At 39.3% G+C, this 24,057-nt stretch overlaps 2 protein-coding genes across 3 annotated transcripts; both read right to left on the bottom strand.

The window, feature by feature from the left end:
* Positions 1–17,723: 17,723 nt before the first annotated feature.
* Positions 17,724–18,794, bottom strand: LOC127129904 (uncharacterized). Its single transcript, XM_051059008.1, has 3 exons — positions 18,647–18,794; positions 18,205–18,548; positions 17,724–18,050 (listed from the first exon to the last, which is right to left on the bottom strand). Exons 1-3 carry the CDS (start codon positions 18,792–18,794, stop codon positions 17,724–17,726), a joined length of 819 nt encoding a protein of 272 aa, XP_050914965.1.
* A 1,202-nt stretch (positions 18,795–19,996) lies between these two features.
* Positions 19,997–23,782, bottom strand: LOC127125615 (mRNA-decapping enzyme-like protein). 2 transcript variants are annotated; one of them, XM_051054390.1, is made up of 7 exons: positions 23,375–23,782; positions 23,244–23,293; positions 22,693–22,834; positions 22,534–22,590; positions 22,069–22,189; positions 21,513–21,932; positions 19,997–20,622 (listed from the first exon to the last, which is right to left on the bottom strand). In XM_051054390.1, exons 1-7 carry the CDS (start codon positions 23,572–23,574, stop codon positions 20,566–20,568), a joined length of 1,047 nt encoding a protein of 348 aa, XP_050910347.1. In that variant the 5' UTR covers positions 23,575–23,782; the 3' UTR covers positions 19,997–20,565. The 2 variants fall into 2 exon arrangements, with proteins under 2 accessions (XP_050910347.1, XP_050910348.1); XM_051054391.1 differs by having other exon boundaries at positions 22,069–22,186; positions 23,375–23,781.
* Positions 23,783–24,057: the final 275 nt, after the last annotated feature.

Consider the following 24,057-nt stretch of genomic DNA (forward strand, 5'->3'; position numbering starts at 1 on the left):
CAAATCACAATCGCTGTCACAGTCTTCACTACCGGTTGCAGAGACGTCGCCATGATTCATCAGCCCAGCGCTGGTAAAGGTACTCGGACCCGCTTGACCATTCTGCTCTGCTCGAAGAGGCTCATAACCAACACCAAATTTGTCTTCTTTAACCGGCAAATCCACCATCTTGCCCCAGCCTTCAGCTTTTCCAGAATCAACAACCTCCTTAGCCTGCTTGTAAGAAGTGATTGAAACACCTGGCTTCCTCTGCTCAGCGTACGCCACTTTCTCAAGAGCCACAGTCTCAAACGCCTGGCATAAGGTTTCATGGATCTCGCCGTCTACCTCAACATATTTGAACGAGGACAGATGACTCACCAGAATCTCTTCTTCACCGCACACAGTCACAATCTGACCGTTCCAGACATACTTGAGCTTTTGATGGAGAGTCGACGAGACTGCCCCTGCTGCATGAATCCATGGACGCCCCAACAAACAACTATAGGCGGGTTGGATGTCCATAACATAGAAGATGATATCGAATACCTCAGGACCTATCTTCACAGGCAAGGTAACTTCCCCACACACAGAACGTTTGGATCCGTCGAAAGCACGAACGATCAGGTCACTGGGATTAAGCACAAACCCTTCCGCATCAATCTTCCTCAGAATCTGCTTAGGCAACACATTCAGCGATGACCCGGTGTCTACCAATACGTGAGACAACACTGCCCCCTTGCACTCCATGGTGATGTGCAAAGCTTTGTTATGGTTTCGCCCTTCAGGCGGTAAGTCCAGATTGGTGAATCCTACACCATGCCTGGTGCTCACATTGGCCATCACACCCTCCAGTTGATTGACAGAAATCTCCTGAGGCACGTAAGCCAGATTCAACATCTTCAGCAAGGCATTACGGTGTGCCTCAGAGCACATCAACAGTGAAAGTATAGAAATCTTGGACGGAGTTTGATTCAACTGATCTACAATCTTGTAGTCACTCTTCTTGATTATCTTCATAAACTCCTCCACGTCCTTCTCAAATGACCCCTCGGGCGCCTCCTTCTGGACAGGTTCTTCCTCAACCACAGCTTGTTTACCCTTTGCTCTGGCGAGAGCCTCAGCATTATTGTCCCTTAAAGGCTGTGGTGCGAACAGACGACCGCTTCTGGTAAAACCTCCTGGACCCCCTACATTATCCACAGCCGGACCAATAGTTGCAGGAACTCTATTTGGTACACCAATCGTCACTGGAGTTTGACTCACTGGTCTTGTCTGACTTTCAGCCCTTCTGTAATTGCGGTGAGCATTATCATACTTCCACGGCACAGCTCTACTATTCTCAACAGCCCTTCTTCCAGATGCAGCGGTAGTAGTTGGAACACTGATGGTTACAGGCACGGGAATGGTAACTGGGGTACCATTTGCTGCAGGTGCACTGACGACCTTTTGTCCACGTTCTTCAGACGGTTTAAAGTAAATGGTGATAGTTGACGCTGTTCCACGATCCTTTACAGCCCTACTGAATTGCAAACAACCCTCATCCATCATACCCTGGATACCGGTCCTCAACTGGTCGCAACCATTCTCAGATTCTGCACAGCCCAAACAATCTTCATCACAACCCGGGTAGACACCCCCCTTCAGCAGACGACCCTTTACGACTAGCAGAGAAGTCTGAACATCATCTACATTAACAACCAGATCTTCAGCTTCTTTCCCCTCAATATTGTTCACTCTATGCCCACCATGCTGAGGCATAGGGTTGTTTACGACGTTAGGTACTGGAGCGAAGTTGATTGCCTTGGCATCGATCAAATCTTGAACCTTGTGCTGGAGAGCTCGACACTTCTCAGTATGGTGGCCTGGTGCCCCAGAATGAAAGTCACATCTAACATTAGCATCATAGCCAGGAGGCAGCACTGTTGGAGTAGCCATCGTGCGCAGCTCTACAAACCCTAACCGGAGTAGTTCGGGTAGTAACTCTGCGTAATACATGGGCAGAGGATCAAATCTTCTATCAGCCTGCAATTTCTGCCTAGGCTGGAAAGGATGTTGCTGTCGTTGTTGTTGTTGCGGTTGTTGAACTCTTTGTTGTTGTTGCTGACGAGGTTGAGGTGTCGGAATGGTTACTGCAGCAGCTTGACGGTATTCAATTCTGTTCTGATCTCTGCGGTGTTGAACAGCATTAGTTTCACCCTCTCTTCGACGAGGTGCCCCAACAAACGGCTTCCTAGAAGAAGATGAACCAGCATCCTGAATCTTCCCAGTTTTAATCAAGCTCTCAGTCCTCTCTCCACAAATGACAACATCAGAAAAACTACCGAATGGGCAACTCCCCATCCGGTCCATAAACACACCTTGAAGAGTACCAATAAACATGTCTGTCAACTCCCTCTCCAGCATAGGGGGTTGAACTCTAGCAGCCAGTTCACGCCATCTCTGAGCGTACTCCTTGAAGCTTTCATTGGATTTCTGACAAAGACTCTGCAGCTGAGTCCGGCTAGGCGCCATGTCCATGTTGTGTTTATACTGCCTCAAAAAGGCCTCACCCAGATCTCTCCAGCAGCGGACAGAATCTCTCTTCAATTCCATGTACCAGTCCAAAGAAGCCCCAGATAGACTATCTTGGAAAAAATACATCCACATCTTTTCATCATCGGTATACGCAGAGATCTTTCTGTAGTAAGCTTGCACATGGGTGCGAGGGCAAGAAGTACCGTTGTATTTGTCGAAGGACGGTGCTTTGAACTTGTGTGGGATTCTCAAACCTTCAACCAATCCCATATTGGTAACATCAAAACCGAGAGAATTTTGACTTTCCATAGCACGGATCTTCTCAGCAAGAGCTTCAACTTTGCGGTCTCTCTCATTAACCCTTCCCAGAACGTCTTCGTCTTCACTGAGCAGAGAGAACATATCCTCTTGTCTGTCAACAATCGGAACAGGATTACGGGCCGGAGCACGGACTACTCTGGCATTAGCGGCATCTGGAACAATAGGTTGACCGTTGATCCGAATACCCCCCAACTCATCACCTACAGCATAGTTGTTGACGGGTACAGCAGCAGCAATATTGTTATCATTGACTGGGCCTCCCTCTGGCGGAGCATGGTTGATCGGCGGATTTGCAGCCTCTTGTCTCTGAACCATAGCTCGAAGTTCTTCTTGACCTTGCGCAACCCCTTGCATCATATTCATGAACTGGGCCATGCTAGCCTTCATCTCAGCCAACTCAGCTTGAAATTGATCCATACTTCTCTGTTGATTCAGTCTTGTTGAGTAGCGGTGCGGACGTTGATCAGCTATCCTGCCTGAACAGGAACCAAGAGTGAGAAGTCACGACCAAGAACACCTGTTATGCAAAATGATATGAGTATGATGCTAATGATGCGTATGATGCACATGATATGCTCATTTCTCAGGCATTCAAAGAGCCTGACCCATCCTGAAAAGATGGCAACCTGCAGCAACAAGAGAACAAAACAGATACAAGGAAATGCTGACATCCTTATACATACATAAGGGTGAAAAGGCATACAACCAATGTCAACAGAATATCTGAATAAACAACGTACAAAGAAAAAGAATCCCATCCAACAAGCCTGGAGGTGGTTCTTAACAAAAAGATCCAAGAGATGGCTTACACGCAAATGAATCCCATCCAACAAGCCTGGAGGTGATTCTCAACAAAATACAATCAGAGATATAAACTAAGACAGACGGTCTTCCGGAATGAGGGTCTTCAGGTAATGGCACTGGTCTATCAACAGTGAGCATTCTGAACAATCTGGTAGAGGGGTGATCTTCTCCTTCAGCTGTCTTCTGAGCTCCAAGACTTCTCCTCCAAGGTGGTCCTCTGATTTCTGTCTCAACTCCATCTCTTTCTTCAACTGAGCATCTTTGTCTCTGAGTTGCCTCTCCAAGTCTCTGATCTTCTTCTGATAACTGGCCTCAGCCCTCTGCAGCCTCAAGCGCTCCCGGTGTTCTGCATCTAACATACTCTCCATCTCCTCGTAGGATCTCTTCTTGCTTCTCAATCTGCTAGCATCTTCTCCTTGCACTTCCCTGAGTTGATGGGCCAAGTGCAACCTATCAGCTTTAGCTTTGTACAACTCCATATGGGTGTCTTGCTCCTTCTCCCTCAACCGACGATTCTCCATCAGGGCTTGCTTATAGTGCTCAGCAGGTACACTATCAGCAAGGATCAAAGGCGGTTGCTCTTGCAACGGCTCCATCCTATCATAGGGTAACAACAAAGTTTCCACTCTCTTCTTGACCCAATCAGTGTAATCGGGCATAGCAACGGCAAACTTCTTCCCCAAGACGGATCCATCCTTCACTCCCACATCTCTCCAGGCTCTCCCTATCTGTTCCAACCTAACAGGGTCATCCTTCTTCTCGAAACAAAAACTCTCAGCTATCTCTGCTTCGAGCGGTCTTTCACTCATAACAAACCCTAGCTGGCGAAGAGAAAGAACTGGGTTGTAATTGATGCAACCTTTGGTCCCTATGAGTGGCACGCCCCGGAATTCACCACAACTTATGATGACATCCTTCACATCCATCCGGTACGACTGCCACCTGATGTCGTAGGAAGTAAGCGACATGACCCTCTGAGTCCACTTAAGAGTGCTCTGGGTATCCATAAATGGTCCACGGGCTGGCAGAAGAGACATGAACCATTTGAACAGAAGAGGTAGGCAACACCTGATGGCTCCTCCCTTACCATGCCTGCTGTGGATGGCATAGTAAGTATCTGCTAGAAGAGTAGGGATTGGATTCCCTCTGATAAAAATGCTGATAGCAGTGAAGTCAATGAAATTTGGCATACTGGGAAATAGGATGATCCCATAGATCATGGCAGCTAGCTGTGCGTGAAAAACTTCCCAATTCCCCTTCTCTGCTTCAACTCTGGCAATTCTCAACAGAAACTTCAACGGTAGACCTACAACCTCCCCACAGGGTTTCCAATTCTTACCAACTTCCTCAACACTCAACCGGAGAGCTCTGGCAATCAATCTGAAGTCGACCTCCTTTGGGACGTCCAAGAAGGGAGTCTGATGCTGAATAGGGATACTCAACAGGATAGAATACTCTTCGAGAGTGGGTGCTAACTGGTAATCCTGGAATGTGAAGCATCTGAGTTCTGGGTCATAAAACTGAAGTAGTGTCTGCAGAGGCACTGGATCTACTACCGTCTTCAACACTGTCAGAATATCTCCATACCGCCCAACGAATTTCTTCAGATGATCGTCTGTAACAAGGCTACCCAACTCAACTAGCGGAGTCAACGGCTCACGGTGGAAACTGTAGGAACAGGTCTTCCGCTTCAACTCGGGAACTGTTGCCATCTCTATCAGTAGACAAGCTCGGGAATGTACCTGAGAAATGATATGCATGCAGAGATTAATTTTTTTTCTTCTTTTTTTTTCTTTTGATTTTTTTTTTATATATATTTTTTTTCAATGCGTTTCTTTTGAAAAATAAATATGCTATGATGCACATGATGCAGACACGGCTGGCTGGTTGTGCAATCTCTGATCACTAGGTCGAAGCTTCAGTCAAAATCAGAACATAAATCCAACTTAAGGTCAACCGAAAACTGTTGTCTGAACTAGAGTCACCAACAGAACCAAGTCACCAACAGAACCGAGTCACCAACGGTACCTGTAATGAAATAACCCTTCCCCACTCACGGGTGTAGTCTAGGCCAGGGTAAAGCTTGAGAGAAACGCAGCATAAATAACCTTCCGCAGAATACTGTCATATACACACCCGAAGTATGCAACGACAGCATCCCACCAGGGTCTGAACTGCTCGTGATATCAATGTTCCGCTAAGTGGCGCCATACCACCCGCTTCCCATGAATCACTCTATTCCTAAGTATCCTAGATTGCACTCATGGTCTGGGTATTGGACCTTTTACCTCAACTGACTCTCCCCCCCACACAGAGAGAAACAAACAACCAGCCAGGTGAACAGATGAATAAATGCAAACATTAATGCAAACATAAATGCAAACAATAGACGATGAATGCAAACAGTAAATAATGAATGCAATAAATAAACACAGCATAAAGCAACCAAAACCCTAACCTAAAGAGCGCTAGGAGAGACTCGCTCAGGGGAGATGGACCAGCACAGGTCAACTTCTCTATTATCCCCAGCAGAGTCGCCAGCTGTCGCATCGCGCGAAAAACCGGCGGGAAAGAAAGAACAACAGAGCCGCCACCGTGCGTTATTTATCCCAAAAGAGGGAAAGGAAACGCTCAGAGTAAACCTGGGAAAGAACATGGTCTCGCGACCAAAGAGAATGGGTTCGGGAGTCGGTTATGCGAAGGGAAGGTATTAGCACCCCTACGCATCCGTAGTACTCTACGGGATCCACGCACAAAAGGAAGGATAAATTGGTTGCTAAACACTGCTCATAAACACACGCACACTGGCTGAAAGGAACGCAAGAGACTGACTGAAACTGACTCGGCAGGATATCGTATCCTGGGCCTACTTAGTCTATCAGGCATAGACATCAGAGTCGAAGTAGTTCGGACTGGGGAAACAACACATGCTCGCTAGGATATCGCATCCTATGCATACGTATCTTCTCGGACGAGAGAAGAATCAGAGCATTCGTAGCTCGGCTGACACGCGCACAAACAAACACAGGCAAAGGCAAACGTGGAGCCCGACTGCCAATCACTGGACTTACATCAGCATCCGAACCAAACACACGCACACTGGAACCCAAATGCCACTCGATGGACTTACATCAGCTTCCAAGCACACAACAGCACAACAAGTTAATAGGGAGTCGGGGACTCAGCCTATAACTATCAAGCACACACTCAAACAAACAAACAACAAATTGCTAAGGAGTCAGGCACTCGAGCCTAGCAAATGTCAAACAACACACACAAAAAGGAAAAAGGGCGCCCGGAGAGATCAGCTCAATCTCCTGCCTACATACTTCATCTGGTATGAAGATCAGGGCGATGTAGTTCCCCTACGCAGGGATAAGGATCTAGCCTAACCAGATAACAGAGGGAGACACAACTAGGGAGACTACGACTCGAGCCTAGATGTTATCATGCAAATCAACCCTAAGTTAAGGTTTCTAGCTAAATGGCACAAGGGCCAACCTATCCTAAGCATGGCTTGCACAGGAAGCAAGCCACACACACACCTAACTTGCACAGGAAGCAAGTCAAACAAACCTAACTTGCACAGGAAGCAAGTCAAACAATCCTATCTTGCACAGGAAGCAAGTCAAACTATCCTATCTTGCACAGATAGCACACGCTATACACAAACAAGTGGCTCAAACAAGGGTTAGGTTTTAGTCAAGGGGTCATATCAACCTCGACAAACAAACCTCTGGAACTGGGTGAATGTGCTCTTAACCTTGCCATTGAGGGGCTAAGGTGAAGCAGATGAAAGGATGAAGTGAGGATGAGACCTCACAGCTCTTATCCCTGGCCTGGGAGAGCTCAAGACAAGAATGTGTGGGTTCAGAAAGTGGGAACCCTTCTACACATTTAGAACTGACTCAACTGTACAGTTGTACAAGATCTTGGGTTTGTATCTGAAATGCATCAACACAGTGGTGTGAGCAAAGCGGATGACACACTGAATAGTGGGGGATAGATTGCATATCCCTACCTTCCACCAATTGCCTCTTCACTTAGGAGGTCTTTGACTCTATGCAAGGACAAAAATAAACAGTCACAAACATTGCCTCTTAAGGAGGACTTCAGACAGTTGCCTGGCCAAGTAACAGGCCAGGTCTTCCAGACTACATGAAGTAAAAGAGACATACCTCAATGCAAATTGCTTATACAAGCAAAGCAAAGCAAAAAGTTCACAAAGAACTAAGCAACTAAAGCACCTGAAACAGTCAAGCAGATGTTAGTATGCAACTTCAAACAAAACAAACAGAAACAGACAACCACAGTCCATTAGAGGCACATGGATGTGCAAGGCACAAGGCTTAGGGCACGTGAGCCAAGCCACCTACAAAACAAAGAGGTTAGACAATGATACTTGAGTAAGCTCAATCAAAAGAATTGGTCTTAATGGCCATTTGATGGTCAACCTGAAATCACAAACTCAAAGGTGAGTAGCAGGACCACTAGGGCAAGCCTAGGGTCAAAAGTGAATGAGAAAGCCAAAACAGCAAAGGATATCCAATCAAAATCAAGTTTAAACATTCAAGAAACACAACCAATTGGATTCACACTCATATCAATCATCATCATCATTTCATGAACCATTTAGGTCAAAACATGGCAAACAGAAGCTCATAGAAGTCAACATCAAGACTTAACTCAAAAGCAATCCAAACATTTTCCAAAAATCACCAAATAAATCATGATCAAACCTAACACTTAGCATGGTAAGCATGTCAAATTTCATCCCATTTGGACAAGTGGAAGGCAGTCAATGAAAATCAGAAAGTCAAGGCAATTTTGAACATGCTTAAGGAAGTCAACCAAACATGCATCAACTTAGAAAAATCATAAGTCAAGAATGGTGTATGATAAATGAATGGGACTAAAGCCATGGCAAAGATGAGGATGTCTAGTTATCTCATGCAAAATTTCATGTCCATCCAATAAAGTATGAGAATTTCACAAATGAAATGGGAACATGTGTCACACAAAGTCAACATTTGACTAGGCAGGGAAGAAAAATCTCAAACAAATAGAAAATAGTTCAATTAAATCCAGGAAAATTCACATGTAAACTAGACATAAAAGAGTAGGCTCATGCAAAATTTCAATCCATTTGGAGGTCAAGAAGCATGGCAATGAAAATCATGAAGTTGGTCATCAATGGTGTGACACAAATTGTCACACCCTAATTCAAAAAATCATATCTCACAAACCACAAAAGATAAATTCACAAACTCTACACCAAAATCACCATGAGTGTGTCTAGTTTAAGCACAAAAAATTTCAGGACCAAAGGGTGCAACATGAGTATTTCACAATTGTTTTGGCAACATGTATCATTTTTTGTCACATAACATAAATCCTAGAGCCAATTAATATCCAATGATCAGAAAAAATATTAAAAATCGTGGTAAAAAACTAGACATCCAACAGGTCACAATGCAAAAAATCCCATAATTTTTGGAGTTGAAATGAATTAGAAATGAATGGTTGAAGTTGATGAACAAATTGGATGAAACATGAATGCATAGCATGAGAGGAAAGTCAAACGCGGTTGACCTGGTGGCATATTTGTAAATACGCGCTTCACTAATCAAAACGGCGCCGTTTTGGGGCGACCAGGGAAATGTTTCTATTGGCTGGCCCCAATGAAACAGTAAATTTACAGCAAAACAACAACAACAGCCAATCAAATGTATTGTTTCTGGAAAAATGTGGTTAGGGTTTAATAGCAAGGTCATGCATTCATCTTCATGCAATCAACACCAAAACGAGATTCAAAAGCATGGCAAACCACATGGCAATAAAACAGCAAGGTTCATGCAACATCACACAAACAAATTTCAAACACGATTCATGGAAAACTGGGTAGAGCTAGGGTTCATAAACAGCAGGGCATCATCATCACCATGCAAAAATCGACCACAAAAAATTCACCCAGAAACAGAAATTGAATACACCAATCTCATCAGCATGCAACATACATTAATAATCCAAGCATTGTTTTCCTTAAAACACAATAACCATCATGAATCGAAGACAAATACATTCATACATCAGTTTTCACATCAAGAAATCTCCCAGCATACTCAACCATTTTATGTGATTCAAATTTCAAAATGATTAGCATGGTGTGATCTAACTAAAGCATGTAATAGTTTCAGGAATGGTGGAACTCGAAAAACTCACCAAATCAGCAAGGCAATGGTGATACAGTTGTCATTTGATGATTTGGGCTCAAAACAGGTGTGCCTCAAGCTTCTAGGAGATGGATGGTTGGATACTTTTAGTTCAATGATGCTTGGAGCAGTACCAATCGAAGTCTGCCATTAGTGAAGGTTGTTGTAACAGCAGCTTTTCTGATGCTTACAGTTGATGTTTGGAGTTTTAAAACAGTTCACAATGTTGCTTGAATGAAGAAACAATCATGGCCAGGCTCAGTTCCTTTGAAGTTTCTTGACTGGTTCTTTGCAAAAGTGTAAAAGATGACATTCTTAGAATGAGTGAGTTCTGCAGTGTTATGGTTGCTACTGCTGTTTCTTTTGACAGAGAATGATGTTCAAAAGTGCTGTTTTTGTTGTTTGTGGTAAGGCAGTGTTTTTGTCACTTTGGAAGTTTTACTGTTTTTTAGAACATGCAACAAAATAGTTTTCAGCATCAGTGAATTTTTCTATGCCCATGTGTTTGATGGATGCTAGTTAGGAGTTTTTCATCTTTGACAGAAAAATGAGGGTGTGCCTGCTGTTGGATGTGGCCTTTTGTATGGCAGGGTTGGTCACTTTGTGCTTGGACAGAACATTTTGAGATGCAAAACAAGGTGAGTAAGAGTTTTTGCTGGTCTGCTATGTGATACTTTATGCATTTGTCTTTTGGACAGAAAAAATCCAAAGCCAAGAGCAGGGTCCCTTTTCTTTTTTGATCTCAGCAGAAAAAAAGTGAATTCCAAAATGCCAATGTATCCTTTTGATGGATGCTAGTTGGCTACCAGTGACAGCAAGAAAAATGAAAGGCCCTGCTAGGTGGTAGTACAGTCCAAGGCAAGGTCCTTGTCCTCTTGGCAATCCTTTTTTAAAATGCAAGCAAGATGATCCTCTTGAAAAGTGAATCAAGTTCTGTCCTTTTTGCTATCAAGATGGCTGCCAATTGTGTTCAAAATGACAGAAAAAACATGATGAATTCTGCTGTCTTGTGGTCAAAGCAATGGCTCATGGATGTGGTTGTAGAAGCATGGTGAACACATGTACTTTTGCCCAATTTTTAGCAACTAAGCATGGCCTTCTATTGTTGTTGGTTTTGGCTGCAAGATAAGGTCTCAAATGACAGAAAAATGCTGCATAATTGCTGTTCTTTTGAGGTACAAGGCAAGGCATGGTGGATGGTATGGACAAGTATGGTGAGATTGTACTTTTCTTACAATTCAAGCAACCAAACCATGGCCTCATGTACTGCATATTTTGACTTTGCAAACACATTCTAAATGACATTTATGAGCTGTTCCAATTGGCCAAATGTTGAAAAAATGTTTAAATCAAAAAGTCAACTCTTGGTCAAACTTGCATTTAAATGAAAAAGGTCAAAATATGCCATTTTGATTGGTGAAGTTTTGGCACATGAAATTTATATTTTTGGAAAGAGGGGATCAAATGTGACTTGTAGGAAAAAACCCCACCAAAATTGGCCAAACGGTTTGGGAGATATGGCCCTTTGAAGTTCAAGATTTTCTGAAATCGATTCGATCATAACTTGCCAACCACACATGGGAATTGAGAGTTCTAGGACTTTTTGGAAATGGGAGAACAAGATCTTCAACTTTCATGTTGGGCAAAAATTCATTTGAGGCTTGTATCAAAATGTAAGTTTGAGGATCAAGACTTTCCATTTATGGCAAGTTTCAGTTACAGGCCCAGTTTCCGTTTTGGGAAATTTTTGATCTGGCTTCAAATTCTTCCATGATGAGGTTTGGCATGATATATGAGGCTTGTGTGAGCATGAATGAACTCCTTCAAATCAATTCCATCCATCAAATCACTGATTAAATCCACAGTTGACCAAGTTTGACTTTTAGGGTTTCTGACTGATTATGCATTGACTGATGACTTCCAAACCCTAATCCCTTGAGGACTTGACTTCAAATGATGTCCCAAGTTGTATGAACTCTTGATTATTGATCATGGTGCCCAAATTCCACAAGAATGACCACCATCCACTGCTTTGACTGACAGTTGACTTTTTTAGGTTTTTTGACTGTCTGTGTATGAACTGCTGACCTCTGAGCCCTCAACCCTTGACCAAAATACTTCAAATAGACCTCCAAGCCATGTGAACTTGTTGGACAAACCCCAAGGCCTTGGTTCAATGAGAAATTCCTTTGCTTGCTTGGTTGACTGATCAGGAGATTAGTTTGACCTAATTCTGATTTGCTTGCTCTTGAGGCAAAAAGAGGCAATGCAATGCTATGCAATGGATCATGATATGCTATGACCTAATATGAAAATGTATGCATAATGATAGGTGCAAATTTGAGGTGCTACAGCACTTATGTTGGATCAGTACCAATTATTAACACTTGTATGATATTATTCTTGATATATATTATACGAGTTGTTACAAAAATAGTCATTTTTGAGATATCCAGAGTCTTTGAATTATCTATTGAATTATGATATGTACTTGAAACAATTACATCCACTTAATCATTAAATTCATATATAAACAACTTATCTAGATTGGTAATCCCAACATATCCACCATTTGGCTCTAACATTTTTTCGTCATCAATATTTAATATCCATTCAAAAAAATTGAATATTTTCGAAACTTGATGTTGATAAAGCATTTTTTATTGCATATACAATATATTATCTAGACTTTCTTGGTGTTTGATGACTTCTCGACAAGTGTATTGATAGTGTCGCAATAATAAAAAGACGAATCCACATGAACTGCTTTTGAACAAGATAAAATATGTGCAATGTATAGAAAATAGTAAAATGGGGAATTTTCCGAGTTTGCAATGCGAAAAGTAAATAAGTGCTTAAACAGAGTTACGAAAGCGGTCAGGTTGTATTTAGAATCCCCTATTTCTCTTTTGTTGATGTTTGATGTCTTGTATGAATAATCTTAGCATTATAACCCTATAGGGAATTAACAAAGCCGCTACAACTTATCTCTCACGAAATAACTCACTACTCAAAGCTTCATATCCTTAGTACACCAGCGTAAGCAGGATTAGGTGATGTAACAAATATAGCCTAACATCTTCAGATGACTCACTGATGGTTGTTTGTCACTCCAAACTTCTTCAGGAACCTTGTTCTTCAGCTTCTTGGTAGGGCACTTGTTCAAAATATAAATAGTTGCGGAAACAACTTCACCCCGTAAGGATTTTGGCAAATTCTTCTGCTTCAGCATGCATCTCGCCATATCCAATTTTGCATTGTTTCTTATTTATGCAAATCCATTATATTGAGGTGTGTACTGAGCAGCTACCTCATGATCGACACCATGTTCTGCACAAAACTCTTCAAACATATTGGATGTGTATTCGCCACCTCCAAATGTTCGCAGAACTTTGATCTTCTTTTCACTTTGGTTTTAGACAAACATCTTGAATCTCTTAACGATTTCGAATACTTTGTCCTTACGCTTGATCATATAGATCTACAAATTTCGGCTAAACTCGTCGACAAACGAAACAAAATGCATGTTTCCACCAATGGTATGATCCTCAAAAGGACCACATACATCTAAATGTATGACTTCAAGCATGCAGGAGGATCTCATTGGCATAGTCGAAACGAAAGACTTTCTAGATTGTTTTCCGACTAGACAACCTTCCCAAAGTTTGTTAGGCATCTCCAAACTTGGTATACCAACTACCATATATTGAGTAATCAGTTGATTGAGTGATTGAAAGTTCAAATTTCTAAACCTCAAATTCCATAACCAATTATGCTTGTGGTCGACAATAGTTTTTATACACTATACTTCAGTCGAAATGAGCATGGTCTTGAATGTCCTATTCTTCGAAAAAGTAGATTTCAAGACCAAATTATTCAGAGTGTTGAACGATTCAAAGGCTCGTCTTTCAGAATCAATGAGAAACCTTTTTCGATCAGTTGTCCAACACTTGGCATATTGCACTTCATTCCAGGTACATAGAGTACATCTTTGATCATAGTTTTTCCTTAATTTCTCCTTTGAATAACTATGTCACTAGTACCTTCTACTTGAAACGAGCTATTATTAGCAAGTTTGACCTTGATCTTATTCGACGAGTCAAAATATTCTAACCATACTTTTCGACCAGTCACGTGATTCGAGCATTCTGAGTTGAGGAACCAAACCTTGGAGTCGACATGGTCATCTGTAATTGCAGCCATAACCACTATATATTCATAATCATCTGAATCTTGGTGTGTAAGGTTTGCTCCTTCCTCCTTGCCTTTTGTCACTCCCTTGTCTTTATTGTACCAAAAATTATTTTCCATGTGACCCCACTTTTCACATTTATAGCACTATATACCTTTTTTCTCGTTGTCTTTCTGATAGAAGTTTCCTTCTCCTATTTTCGAAGATTCAGAAGCCCTATCATCGACCTTATGCTTTTAAGGGCTCGACCGAGAATTCTTGCTCTAAGTCTTGTCTTCTTTTCCTTTTAATTTGTTGGAACCACCATGCTTCTTTCATTCCTGAGTATGTAGTGCTTGTATCAAATCTTGAACCCCTTTCCTTTCGACAATCCTAATCTCATGTGCCTCCAACAAACCAACCAAATCTTCTAACTTTATAGTTTCAAGATTGTTAGATTCTTGAATATCTACGCTAACATAATCAAAGTGAGAGGTTAACATACGCATTACCTTCTCAATTATCATCAGTTAGGCTTTCACCACAATCCTACATGAGATGGACGAGATTATGCACCTTCCACACATAGCCTGCAATCTTTTCATCTTCTCCCATCTAGAACAATTCATGATGTTGTCGCAAAGTTTGCAATTTGACGAATTTGACTTTCTCACCTCCTTCATAGTGCTTGACAAGAATATCTCATGCCTCCTTCGCCGATTCTACATGAGATATCTTTTCGAAATTCATCGAATCTACCTCTGGTTGATGCAATACGCGGCCTTGATGTCTTTCTTCTTCGACTCCTTATGCGCGACTCTCCGAGCATCGGTTGCATTCTCAGCAAGCTCGGGGACACCATTAGTAACCACTTCTTAGGTTTCATGAAAGTCGAACAAGGACTGCATCTGTTTTCTCCATCAGATCCAATTATTTCCTTCAAGAATTAGAAAGAAATTCATAATGTCATTAGTACCATTCATCTTTACAGTGATTGATTAACAACCCACGATCCCGGAAACACGATCATCAGTGTGTGATTCTTGAAAACACTATCAAGAATCTAACTAGAGCTCTAGATACCAATTTGTTAGTGCATGAGGAACTTTTTGTGAGGAGAGAAAGAGAGAGAATAAGGACATAAGAATTATTATTATTGAAGAATGATTATGTTACTAAACTAAATTATAAAGTATCTATTTATATACACATAAGTGACTTGACTACTAAGTAATATAACAATCTTAAATCTTAATTAACTTTGAGCTTGGGCCTCACATAACTTGGATTATATTACATATCTCAATATTGTATTGGTACAGTATTTCAGACAATTTTTGGATGATAATGGGATTAATATTTTAAGTACTCCTATAAAATGTAATTAAAAGAGATTGTAAATATGACGAATAATTCATTTTCAAAAGCATGACATACAAGACTTGATGTTATAATTACTTAATAAATGTATTCAGTTATTGTAAAATATATTTTACATGAATACTAATAGTGGGTGGTTCTCGTCCATTGTTAAATTGAAGGAGAATTGCGATCCAAAACGCAACGAAAATTAAAAAAATTCTCCTTTAGAGATCCTTACGAATGGTCATGATCAGTGATAGAATATTTACCTCTTGTGACGATTGAAACCTTTGGTATAGATCTCTTGTGACGATCAAAACCTTTGATGCAGATCTACGGAGCGACCACGAACGTTGAACGATGACAACGTCTCTACTCAGTCCACACGAACGGATTCCTTCAATCTCAGTGCTAGCTGGTACGAATGAAGGCTTTGAGTGAGTGAGTGAGAGAGAGAGAGAGAGAGAGAGAGAGAGAAAACGAAAATAATGCAACCGCAATGAATGCTTCTGCACAAGGGTTCTATTTATAGAACCACTTGTGTGGGCTTCAAGCTAAAAAGCCCACTTAAGTGTATTTTGGCCCATATCTTATAATATATGCCCAAAATCACTTAAGCCCATGGTACCTTACCATATTTCGTATTCTACTTAAGTACACCGTACCTTACGGTGTTCCTTAGTTACTCTATCTCTCATCAATCCGTCCTTTATGTGTGACCCTGTAGGTTTTCGCGGCGTTGACAATTATATTAAATCACGCATTTAACATAATAAACAGTGAGCGGTATCTAGCAACACATCACTGCTACCCAAGACACGAAAATATCATGTGATCAGACAAATCCTTCTGCGATAATACTTATGTGTATAATTACCCTTTTGCCCTTATGTCTATATTGAACACAAGGCATAGACCGTGTCATCCTTGTCCAATTCAATATTGGGCCCATAGACATTTATCCTGTTATGCAGGATGGGCAAATTCCATCTAGGTCACTCATGTCCCTCAGCATGCTTCGTGGAGTACCCATCAACTGTCTTTATGGTTATCCAGTTACGGACAACGTTTGATCAGCAATAAAGCACTCGACTCTACATCTAGGGTCCATAGTGGTTTCAGGTCGAAGGGTGGTATACACCATTATCAGCATGAGAATAACTTATGACACTTTGCATAACATTATATATAGTATTCTCATAGCGGATCAATCTAGTATAAATATTACTCTTAATATTCATACATATGTTTAAGACTTGATAACTCCTTATCCATGATCCATGAGATGTGATCATCAGTCTATATACATAATAGTCTTAATGCTTTAATGTTATCCCACTTCACAATAAAGCTCGACTACGGATACTTTAAGAATAGTGTCATTATGTTTAATGTGATCTCATGATCAAGTCACACTTGATACATTAAACGGACTAGCTATTCTAGGGACTATTAAACAAACATAATAAAGAAAAAACCTTTTATTATTAATAAATCATTCGATACAAGTACCAAAAGTATTGGCCTCTAGGGCTTACACCAACATAAATTTGTTGTGAAAAACTAATAAAATAATTTAAAACATTTCTGAAGAATTTAAAGTTTAAATACGTCAAAAAAATTGATGTGTGGGGACAAAGAACAATGACAATCAAAATGAATGGTTTAAAGCAACACAATAACTTATCAAAATTGAAAGCAAATCCACAACAAATCCGGAGAAAATAAAAGACAAGAAACACAATAATTTGTTTAGTTCAATCAAACGATATACTCTAAGGAAAAAGAGTGGCTCTCTGATTCATTATACTTCCAAAATCCGATACAAGATATTATAAACGAGTTATAAGAAAATAGTCACTCAAGTTTCTAAGAATAAATCTTATTTTTTATTTTAGTGTTTCTCAACCTCTCAGCTTTCTATATATGAACCACACACGTCTAAGGTGTTTATAAGTGTTTCTCAATCCTCTTAAATATCTTCAAAGATTTTCCAAATTCCAAGAACACAATTATATGATTTTTTATCAATGTCTATAAGTTTCCCATAAGATTTTTACCTCCTCTCTCGGTCTTTCAGACTACATTATAAAGGTTGTAAAGACAAATAATAGAACTAGAATTTTTTTTGTTACATGGAGAGTCAAAGCCCCGAAAAAGAGAACTACAACGGGATTAAGCCGGGGATATTGCTTCCCAACTAAATCATTATCAAACAAAATCGTCATAAAGAATGGGTAATCATTAACACTGGACAAACTATTTGGATGGTGAATTTCATTCTTTCGTCTGCGCACATATTCGCTTTATGATATATATGCCTTATTAGAAGTTTGATGCCTTGTTGAAAGAAGGCTCTAATCTTGGTTAATAAATTCCTGCCCAATTTTGTGGAAGAAGATTGATAAGAGATATCCTTTACCACTTGTTGAGAATCTATTTTGATAATAATCTACTTGAATCCCACGTTTGTAGAAAGCATTAAACCTTCTTACACTCCCCCAAAATTCAGCAGTGTACACACTACAAATACCTATATTTTTCGAAAATCCTCCAAGCCACTCTCCACCGGAGCCTCTGATAATGCCACTGCAACCTGAATTACCTTCCTTGTCCATGGCTCCATCGATGTTCATCTTAACCCAATCACTCAGAGGAGCTTCCCATTTAATTAGACTCACTCCCTTGCACGATGGACGATTAAAATTATCATTATGGATCTAGTGTGCCATTTCCAGAGATCATAGCAAGCATTGACCCGAAATATCCTTCAATCATGACCGTCATTCCAACCCATATTGCTCACCATATTTAACTGAAGCCACTCCTTTAAATCACCTGCAAAAAAATAACACCATGATTGTTAGCGGAAACTGTCGGACGCCAGAGATCCACTGCACGCGGGCAATCCCGGAACACATGAAGAGCATCTTCTTCCATAACACCACAGGGTCTGCACATGGTGCTCCCAAGACCCATTCGAGACTTCTTCATATTTGTAAGTAGACCATCATGGTGCAACAACCACACAAAATGACGAACACGCTCCATGGCATTAATTTTCCAAACATCTCTCCAACACACAGGGTCACTCACATCACCATCTTTAGCTAGAAATTGGTACATGATACTAACTGAGTATCTATTTCCATCTTCACCAATGCATGCTCTAACATTCGGACCTGCCTCAGAAAAAGGGGAAGCATACTTGATATTCTTCTAATGATCTTCATCGGCAACCACTCTTTGAGTTCACCCCACTTCCAACTGACTCCATTACTCCCCAGATCATCCACTTTAGCCAATTGAAGGTGTGGAGGAGTATTTAAGTTGAAATCCGCAATCCTGATATTGGAATCAATCCATCTATCTTCCCAAGCACTCACTGATTGTCCATAACCAATGTGCCAGATACAGTGTTCTTCCATGCTCTCCTAACTCTTAATAATATTTTTGAAAAGCTTGAGTCATTAGATTTCATACAAGGATACTTTCTATCGTTATCTCTCTCATATTTGATCCACACCACTTCACTCCACAATTCTACAAGCTTTATTCATAACTTTCAGCTTACGCAAACGAAGACCTCATTCATCTTTCAAACTTTAATAAAAATTTATAATTGCTTAAACTCAATAAATCTTTAATGAGCCAAAAACAATTCACTAATTGTTAGAATAAAAAATAATAAATAACATATAATATCTTATTCCTTTGTATTTAAAGAATTGTAAAAAGGGAAAAACTCATATTCCTTACCACTTTGAGCAATTTATTGTTGTGTTAGTTGTCTATTTTATCACATGGAGTAATTCTAACATCGCATTAGACTTGTTTGCATTTATTTCACCTATTGTCAAATTGGATAATGGATTTTGTTGAAGTATTGCCTTGAAATTGTATCTCTAGGGAAGAACCATCCCTTTTACATGTCTCACAAACTTTTGACAAATATTAATCACGCTTAAGACTTAAGACTGTCATAAACTTTTGGAATCTCTGCATAGTACTTTCAATTTATCCAAAGTTTCAACTCTAACAAATGCGTATTCTTAATTTATTCAAAGTGTTAGAGTTAACAGTAGATAATTTTAACCGTATATAGTTTAGAGATCCTATATTCTAATTCGTCTTACAATTAAATACAGTAGAAAAGTGAACTTAGTTATACATTAATATAAAATAAATAAATAAATAAAACTATAATTAAATTTAAGTTTGTTCTGTTTTAATAAACTTTGCAATCTATACAATCTAAAAATGCATGTTAGAGAAAGAAGTCGGATTAATGTGCAACACAATAATTAGTGTAATAAACCAAATAGAACCCCACTGCTAGGTATGGCAATAAAAATGAGCGATCTTTAGCATTAAACTCCACCCCAATCTATCAGAGATGATTATTTAACATCTATCCTTAAAAGCCATAACCAAAATATCTTACTAATTTTGAATAGATAATCTTCCCATGCAAACAACTGTAGGTCCAATGGGTATTACAATTGCAAACAACTGTAGGTCCAATGGGTATTACAATTGCAAACAACTGTAAATGTAATGAAATGCACAACTTTCCCATGCAAATTGTTGGCATTCTGCAACTAATTTAAAGCAAAATAGCATGATAATCTTTATCTCAACACAACCTATTCCATTATATTACTATCAAAATTTGAGTATTCACAATGTGGCCGATAACTCAACTACTCAATAACAAAGAGTTGACATACAGAAACAACCAATAGAACCTCCACATTTGTGCAAAAGAGCACAAGTACCACGAAGTTTTAGGAGTAAACTGACAGTAATATGGCTATTTCTACAACATACTAGAGTTTGGAAGTGTAAGAATACATGGAAATGTTTTTACCATTAGATTTGTGTATGCGCAAGGACAGTAGCCAATTGATCAAACTAAAATTATTTAAGATTTTAATCTTTCTTTTCTTCCATTACTGTCCCCGTATACATACAGAAATTCAATGGCAAGGATAGTGTGCATATATAATTTTGGAAGTGTACTGCGGAAGCGGCCAATACAGATATGCAAAGTTGTGACCAAAGTACCAGACAGACAAAAGTCTAAACTAAAGTTACACAAAAGGATGCCATGGTTGAGTCAGATGTGTTGGAGAGTAACTACCATATACAGAACTAAGTTTATATGCTGTTTTCACCCAACCTTTGAAGTTCGATTACTCATGAATTATGAGTCTTCAGTAACGTCTCAAACACCATGTCAATGAATTTATCCTCCTGGCACAAGAAAATTTCATCAGTGAATAACTGTTTGGAAAGATTATACACCAGACCAAAAGAAAATTTAAGCATCCCACAGAAAGGGTAAAACAAAGCATATGTTCATCATTTCACCACCTATACATACATTCTATTTTGTAAAAAGATGGCAATTTTATTACTTCAATTCTCTTGTAAAGTAGAGGTTAAATTTAAAAATTAAAATTATAAACACAAGCAGTAAGAATTATGAAACACTATAAAAATGCATACCAAAAATCTAATATCACACTTGCAATAGAGTTTTCAACCATCAAATTTGTAAAATTCTTACTTTGTGGCCTTGCCTCTTATTTCTCAATAGCAGATCTCTCGATTTTGTTGCTAACTTACATGAAACAATCTTAATATCAATAGTTTCTTTCTTATAGAAAAAGCATTATTTTCAATGTATTTGGAAGCCTGATGGGTGCGAAAAAAAAAAAAAAAAAAAAAAATTGGCCGCCTATGTTGTGCCCTAACTAAATTATATTATCCTTCCAACCAAAATTTTCTCTTTTAGCAATTGACAACCAGTGGGCAGTAGTTATAGCTTAAACTTATTCACCCAAAAATGGTACTAAACATTCGGAAGTGGGAATTGCTCCAATGTTAAATACCCATTGTCGGTCACAACACCAGTAGGTAGTAGTCCTTACTTCCCTCCCCACCCCCAAAAAAGACAACAACTAAATCTTATCTCATTCCCACTAAGTGGGATCGGCGCTACATGGATCAAATATCGCCATAAAGTGTTATTACCCCCAAAAGAGTAACTGAATAACAATTTACAACTTAAAAATACAATCAAATTATCAATGCTCATGCAACGGATGGAACAACACTAAAATGGAAAAAACATGAAGTACCTGAACCAGTGATATAAGTGCATCACGGACTTTATCCCTGCTGATAACCGGTCTATTTAGCATGGAGATAGAAAGAGGGGTAAGAGAAGGAGGACTAGGTGGTGGGAAGGGTTGAAGCAGTGGAGTGCCATATTCGTGTGGCAGATTCTGGGAATGATGAACAGCCGCACTAGGTGGCACAGGTGAAGAAACAGGTGGAATTAATGGTAATAAAGGGTTGGGTGCAAGAAAATTGGAAGGTTTAACAAGATTCGTAACCGGATTGCCACTGTTAATTCTTTCAAAAGAAGTAGACGGCATTTGAAGAGAATGTACAGGAGGCAAAAAAACACCGGGAACAGTAGAATTGACACTCGCAGAATGGTAGGGCTGCTGAAAACTATCTACATTAGAAGCATAAGGTCCAGCAAACTTAGGTGCCTGCAACAATTGAAATCAAAGGTTTCTAAAGCCAGAGACATCTATAATCATAAAATCAAAATCCAAACTTAAAATTGACATTGATAAAGTATCCAGCAAAAAGCCATAAAAAATTGATATGCAGCTAATGGCATACATTGAAGAAATTTTTCAATACAGAATCTCCAACAGCATCAGTTGCAGTAGCCGCAGCTGAAGATGACTCTACAGGGCTTTTGGTTATGAGTGACACTAGGTCATGTTCCTGAAACTCACTACTGCGTATAAAAACATCAGGCATAACATGCAATAGTAATTAAGTTGGGGTATCAAATATATAGACAGTTTGAAGTTTGTACAAGCACAATCAACTGTCATGAATGATTGACCTTCTCATTGAATACTTTTATCAAATGAAGTTGTTTTCCGGTTTGAAATCACAAGTTTCATCACAAACAGAATAACAAAAATATTGTTGTTTTGAATCATTTAACATGTACGCAGCAGGCAACGCATTGGGATAAAATGTAACATTTAAGAAGTTAAAGCACCGTGCATACTATTCCGAGAGATAGAAACAGAAACAACTTAAAGTTATTACAAACATTCAAAAAATCCTGACCTTTTGTTAGAAGGCACTGTCGTATTTGAAGGCTCCTTTGGGTGTGCAGTAAGAATCCTGCAAATTTGATTTTGCAAAAATATACATTTATATTAGTAGCAAATAACCATCCTGCATTTTTTATTACATGGCATAAACAGACATGGAAAACTAACATACCTATTAAAGAGATTTGCAACTTCTTCAGATTCTTCTGCATTATAAAACCATATACCATTAACTTCTTGCGACGCATTCCGATATAACAAGTATGGATTTTTAAGTTCATACTCAAAATCCAATAGATTCTCCACTAGATTTTCTGCCATAACAAACATCACAGAAAGTGGTCAAATCAAATAGGGAATGGATGACACAGATTCAGACATACACACAACCGACGCAGAGAGCAGGGACAGTAAAACTGTTTGATGCAGAAAGTAGTAAATATATTTCATAGTGACGATAATTAATTTAGAAGAAATCAGCAGACAATAACATCAAAGATAAACTGTTTGATTGATTACCTATCATGGAATTAATATTAAGCAGTAACTACATTTGGATATTATTAGTTCAGGAATTAAGATTTGCGCAGCAATGGCAACAATAACAAGTTCATTAGGTTTCAATTTAACGCAATCAGCAAAACAGTAAAACATGATCTTATACAAATATAAAGGATCTTTATACCAAAACTGAAGAACAGTAAAATTTCAACAAATCTGAACCTGTATTTCTGCGATTCATAACGATAAACTGAAACTGCGGTTGAGCATTCCTGAACAAAAATCAGAATAACCGATTCAAGATCCAAGTGAATAACAATGCAAGAGAAAGAAAGCATAGAAATATATTATACCTCTTGACGACAAACAGAGATCCTTCAACATCTTTGCGACTCCACTGACTGGTTTCGATGTTGAAATCGTAGAACGAGACGTGCGCGGCGGTGAAGAGAATCTCGTCGATGAATGGATCCATTCGTTGGAGAACAGTGAGATTGAGCAACTTGGTGCTGCTCTGATCGAGATTCGGCGTCAATTTCTTCGTCTGAGACATTGAATTTCAGTTCTAAACCCTCGCTGATATGAATTTGACTCGAGAAGAAGAGAAGAAGAAAAGAATCTTGACTTGGTTGTTACGAGAAGAAATCAAGAATTGAGTAGTCTCACTCACTGCGAACCAATAACCTAACTTGATTCAACTGATGAATGACTGAAATCAAAGTTGAATCTACTTCGACCGAAAATGCTCGCCCCATTGACGTGTATATATTTTTTCTTTTTATATGACATTCTTATAAATTTTAATAGAGATTAATTATTATACTCCGTCCGTTATGTGTAAAAAAAATTACACTGTCGATTCATCACTATTATTCATTTGTATTATTTTATAGATTTTTAACATAAAAGTTAAATTTATTTTAATATCCAACATCTAGGATGAACTGACGGTGTAAAATCTCTTTATCCTGTCAGTGTATTTCAATTAAATCCATTTTAATATTTTCTTTGTTCATTTCTAAGTGTCTCTTTTTTT

This window comes from Lathyrus oleraceus, chromosome 3, assembly GCF_024323335.1.
Source record: "Lathyrus oleraceus cultivar Zhongwan6 chromosome 3, CAAS_Psat_ZW6_1.0, whole genome shotgun sequence".
NCBI classification, from domain to species: Eukaryota; Viridiplantae; Streptophyta; class Magnoliopsida; order Fabales; family Fabaceae; genus Lathyrus; species Lathyrus oleraceus.

Bases quoted from the DNA above. Each gene is read 5' to 3' on its own strand.
- LOC127129904 (XM_051059008.1), bottom strand. From the start codon at position 18,794: ATGGAAGAACACTGTATCTGGCACATTGGTTATGGACAATCAGTGAGT. The intron at 18,549-18,646 runs GTAATGGAGTCA...TTTCTGAGGCAG, and splicing joins TAAAGTGGATGATCTGGGGA to GTCCGAATGTTAGAGCATGC. The intron at 18,051-18,204 runs GTGATTTAAAGG...CCATCGTGCAAG, and splicing joins ATGGTGTTATTTTTTTGCAG to GGAGTGAGTCTAATTAAATG.
- LOC127125615 (XM_051054390.1), bottom strand. From the start codon at position 23,574: ATGTCTCAGACGAAGAAATTGACGCCGAATCTCGATCAGAGCAGCACC. The intron at 22,190-22,533 runs GTCAGGATTTTT...TTTTATACGCAG, and splicing joins ACAGTGCCTTCTAACAAAAG to TAGTGAGTTTCAGGAACATG. The intron at 21,933-22,068 runs GTATGCCATTAG...CAATTGTTGCAG, and splicing joins TATTGAAAAATTTCTTCAAT to GCACCTAAGTTTGCTGGACC.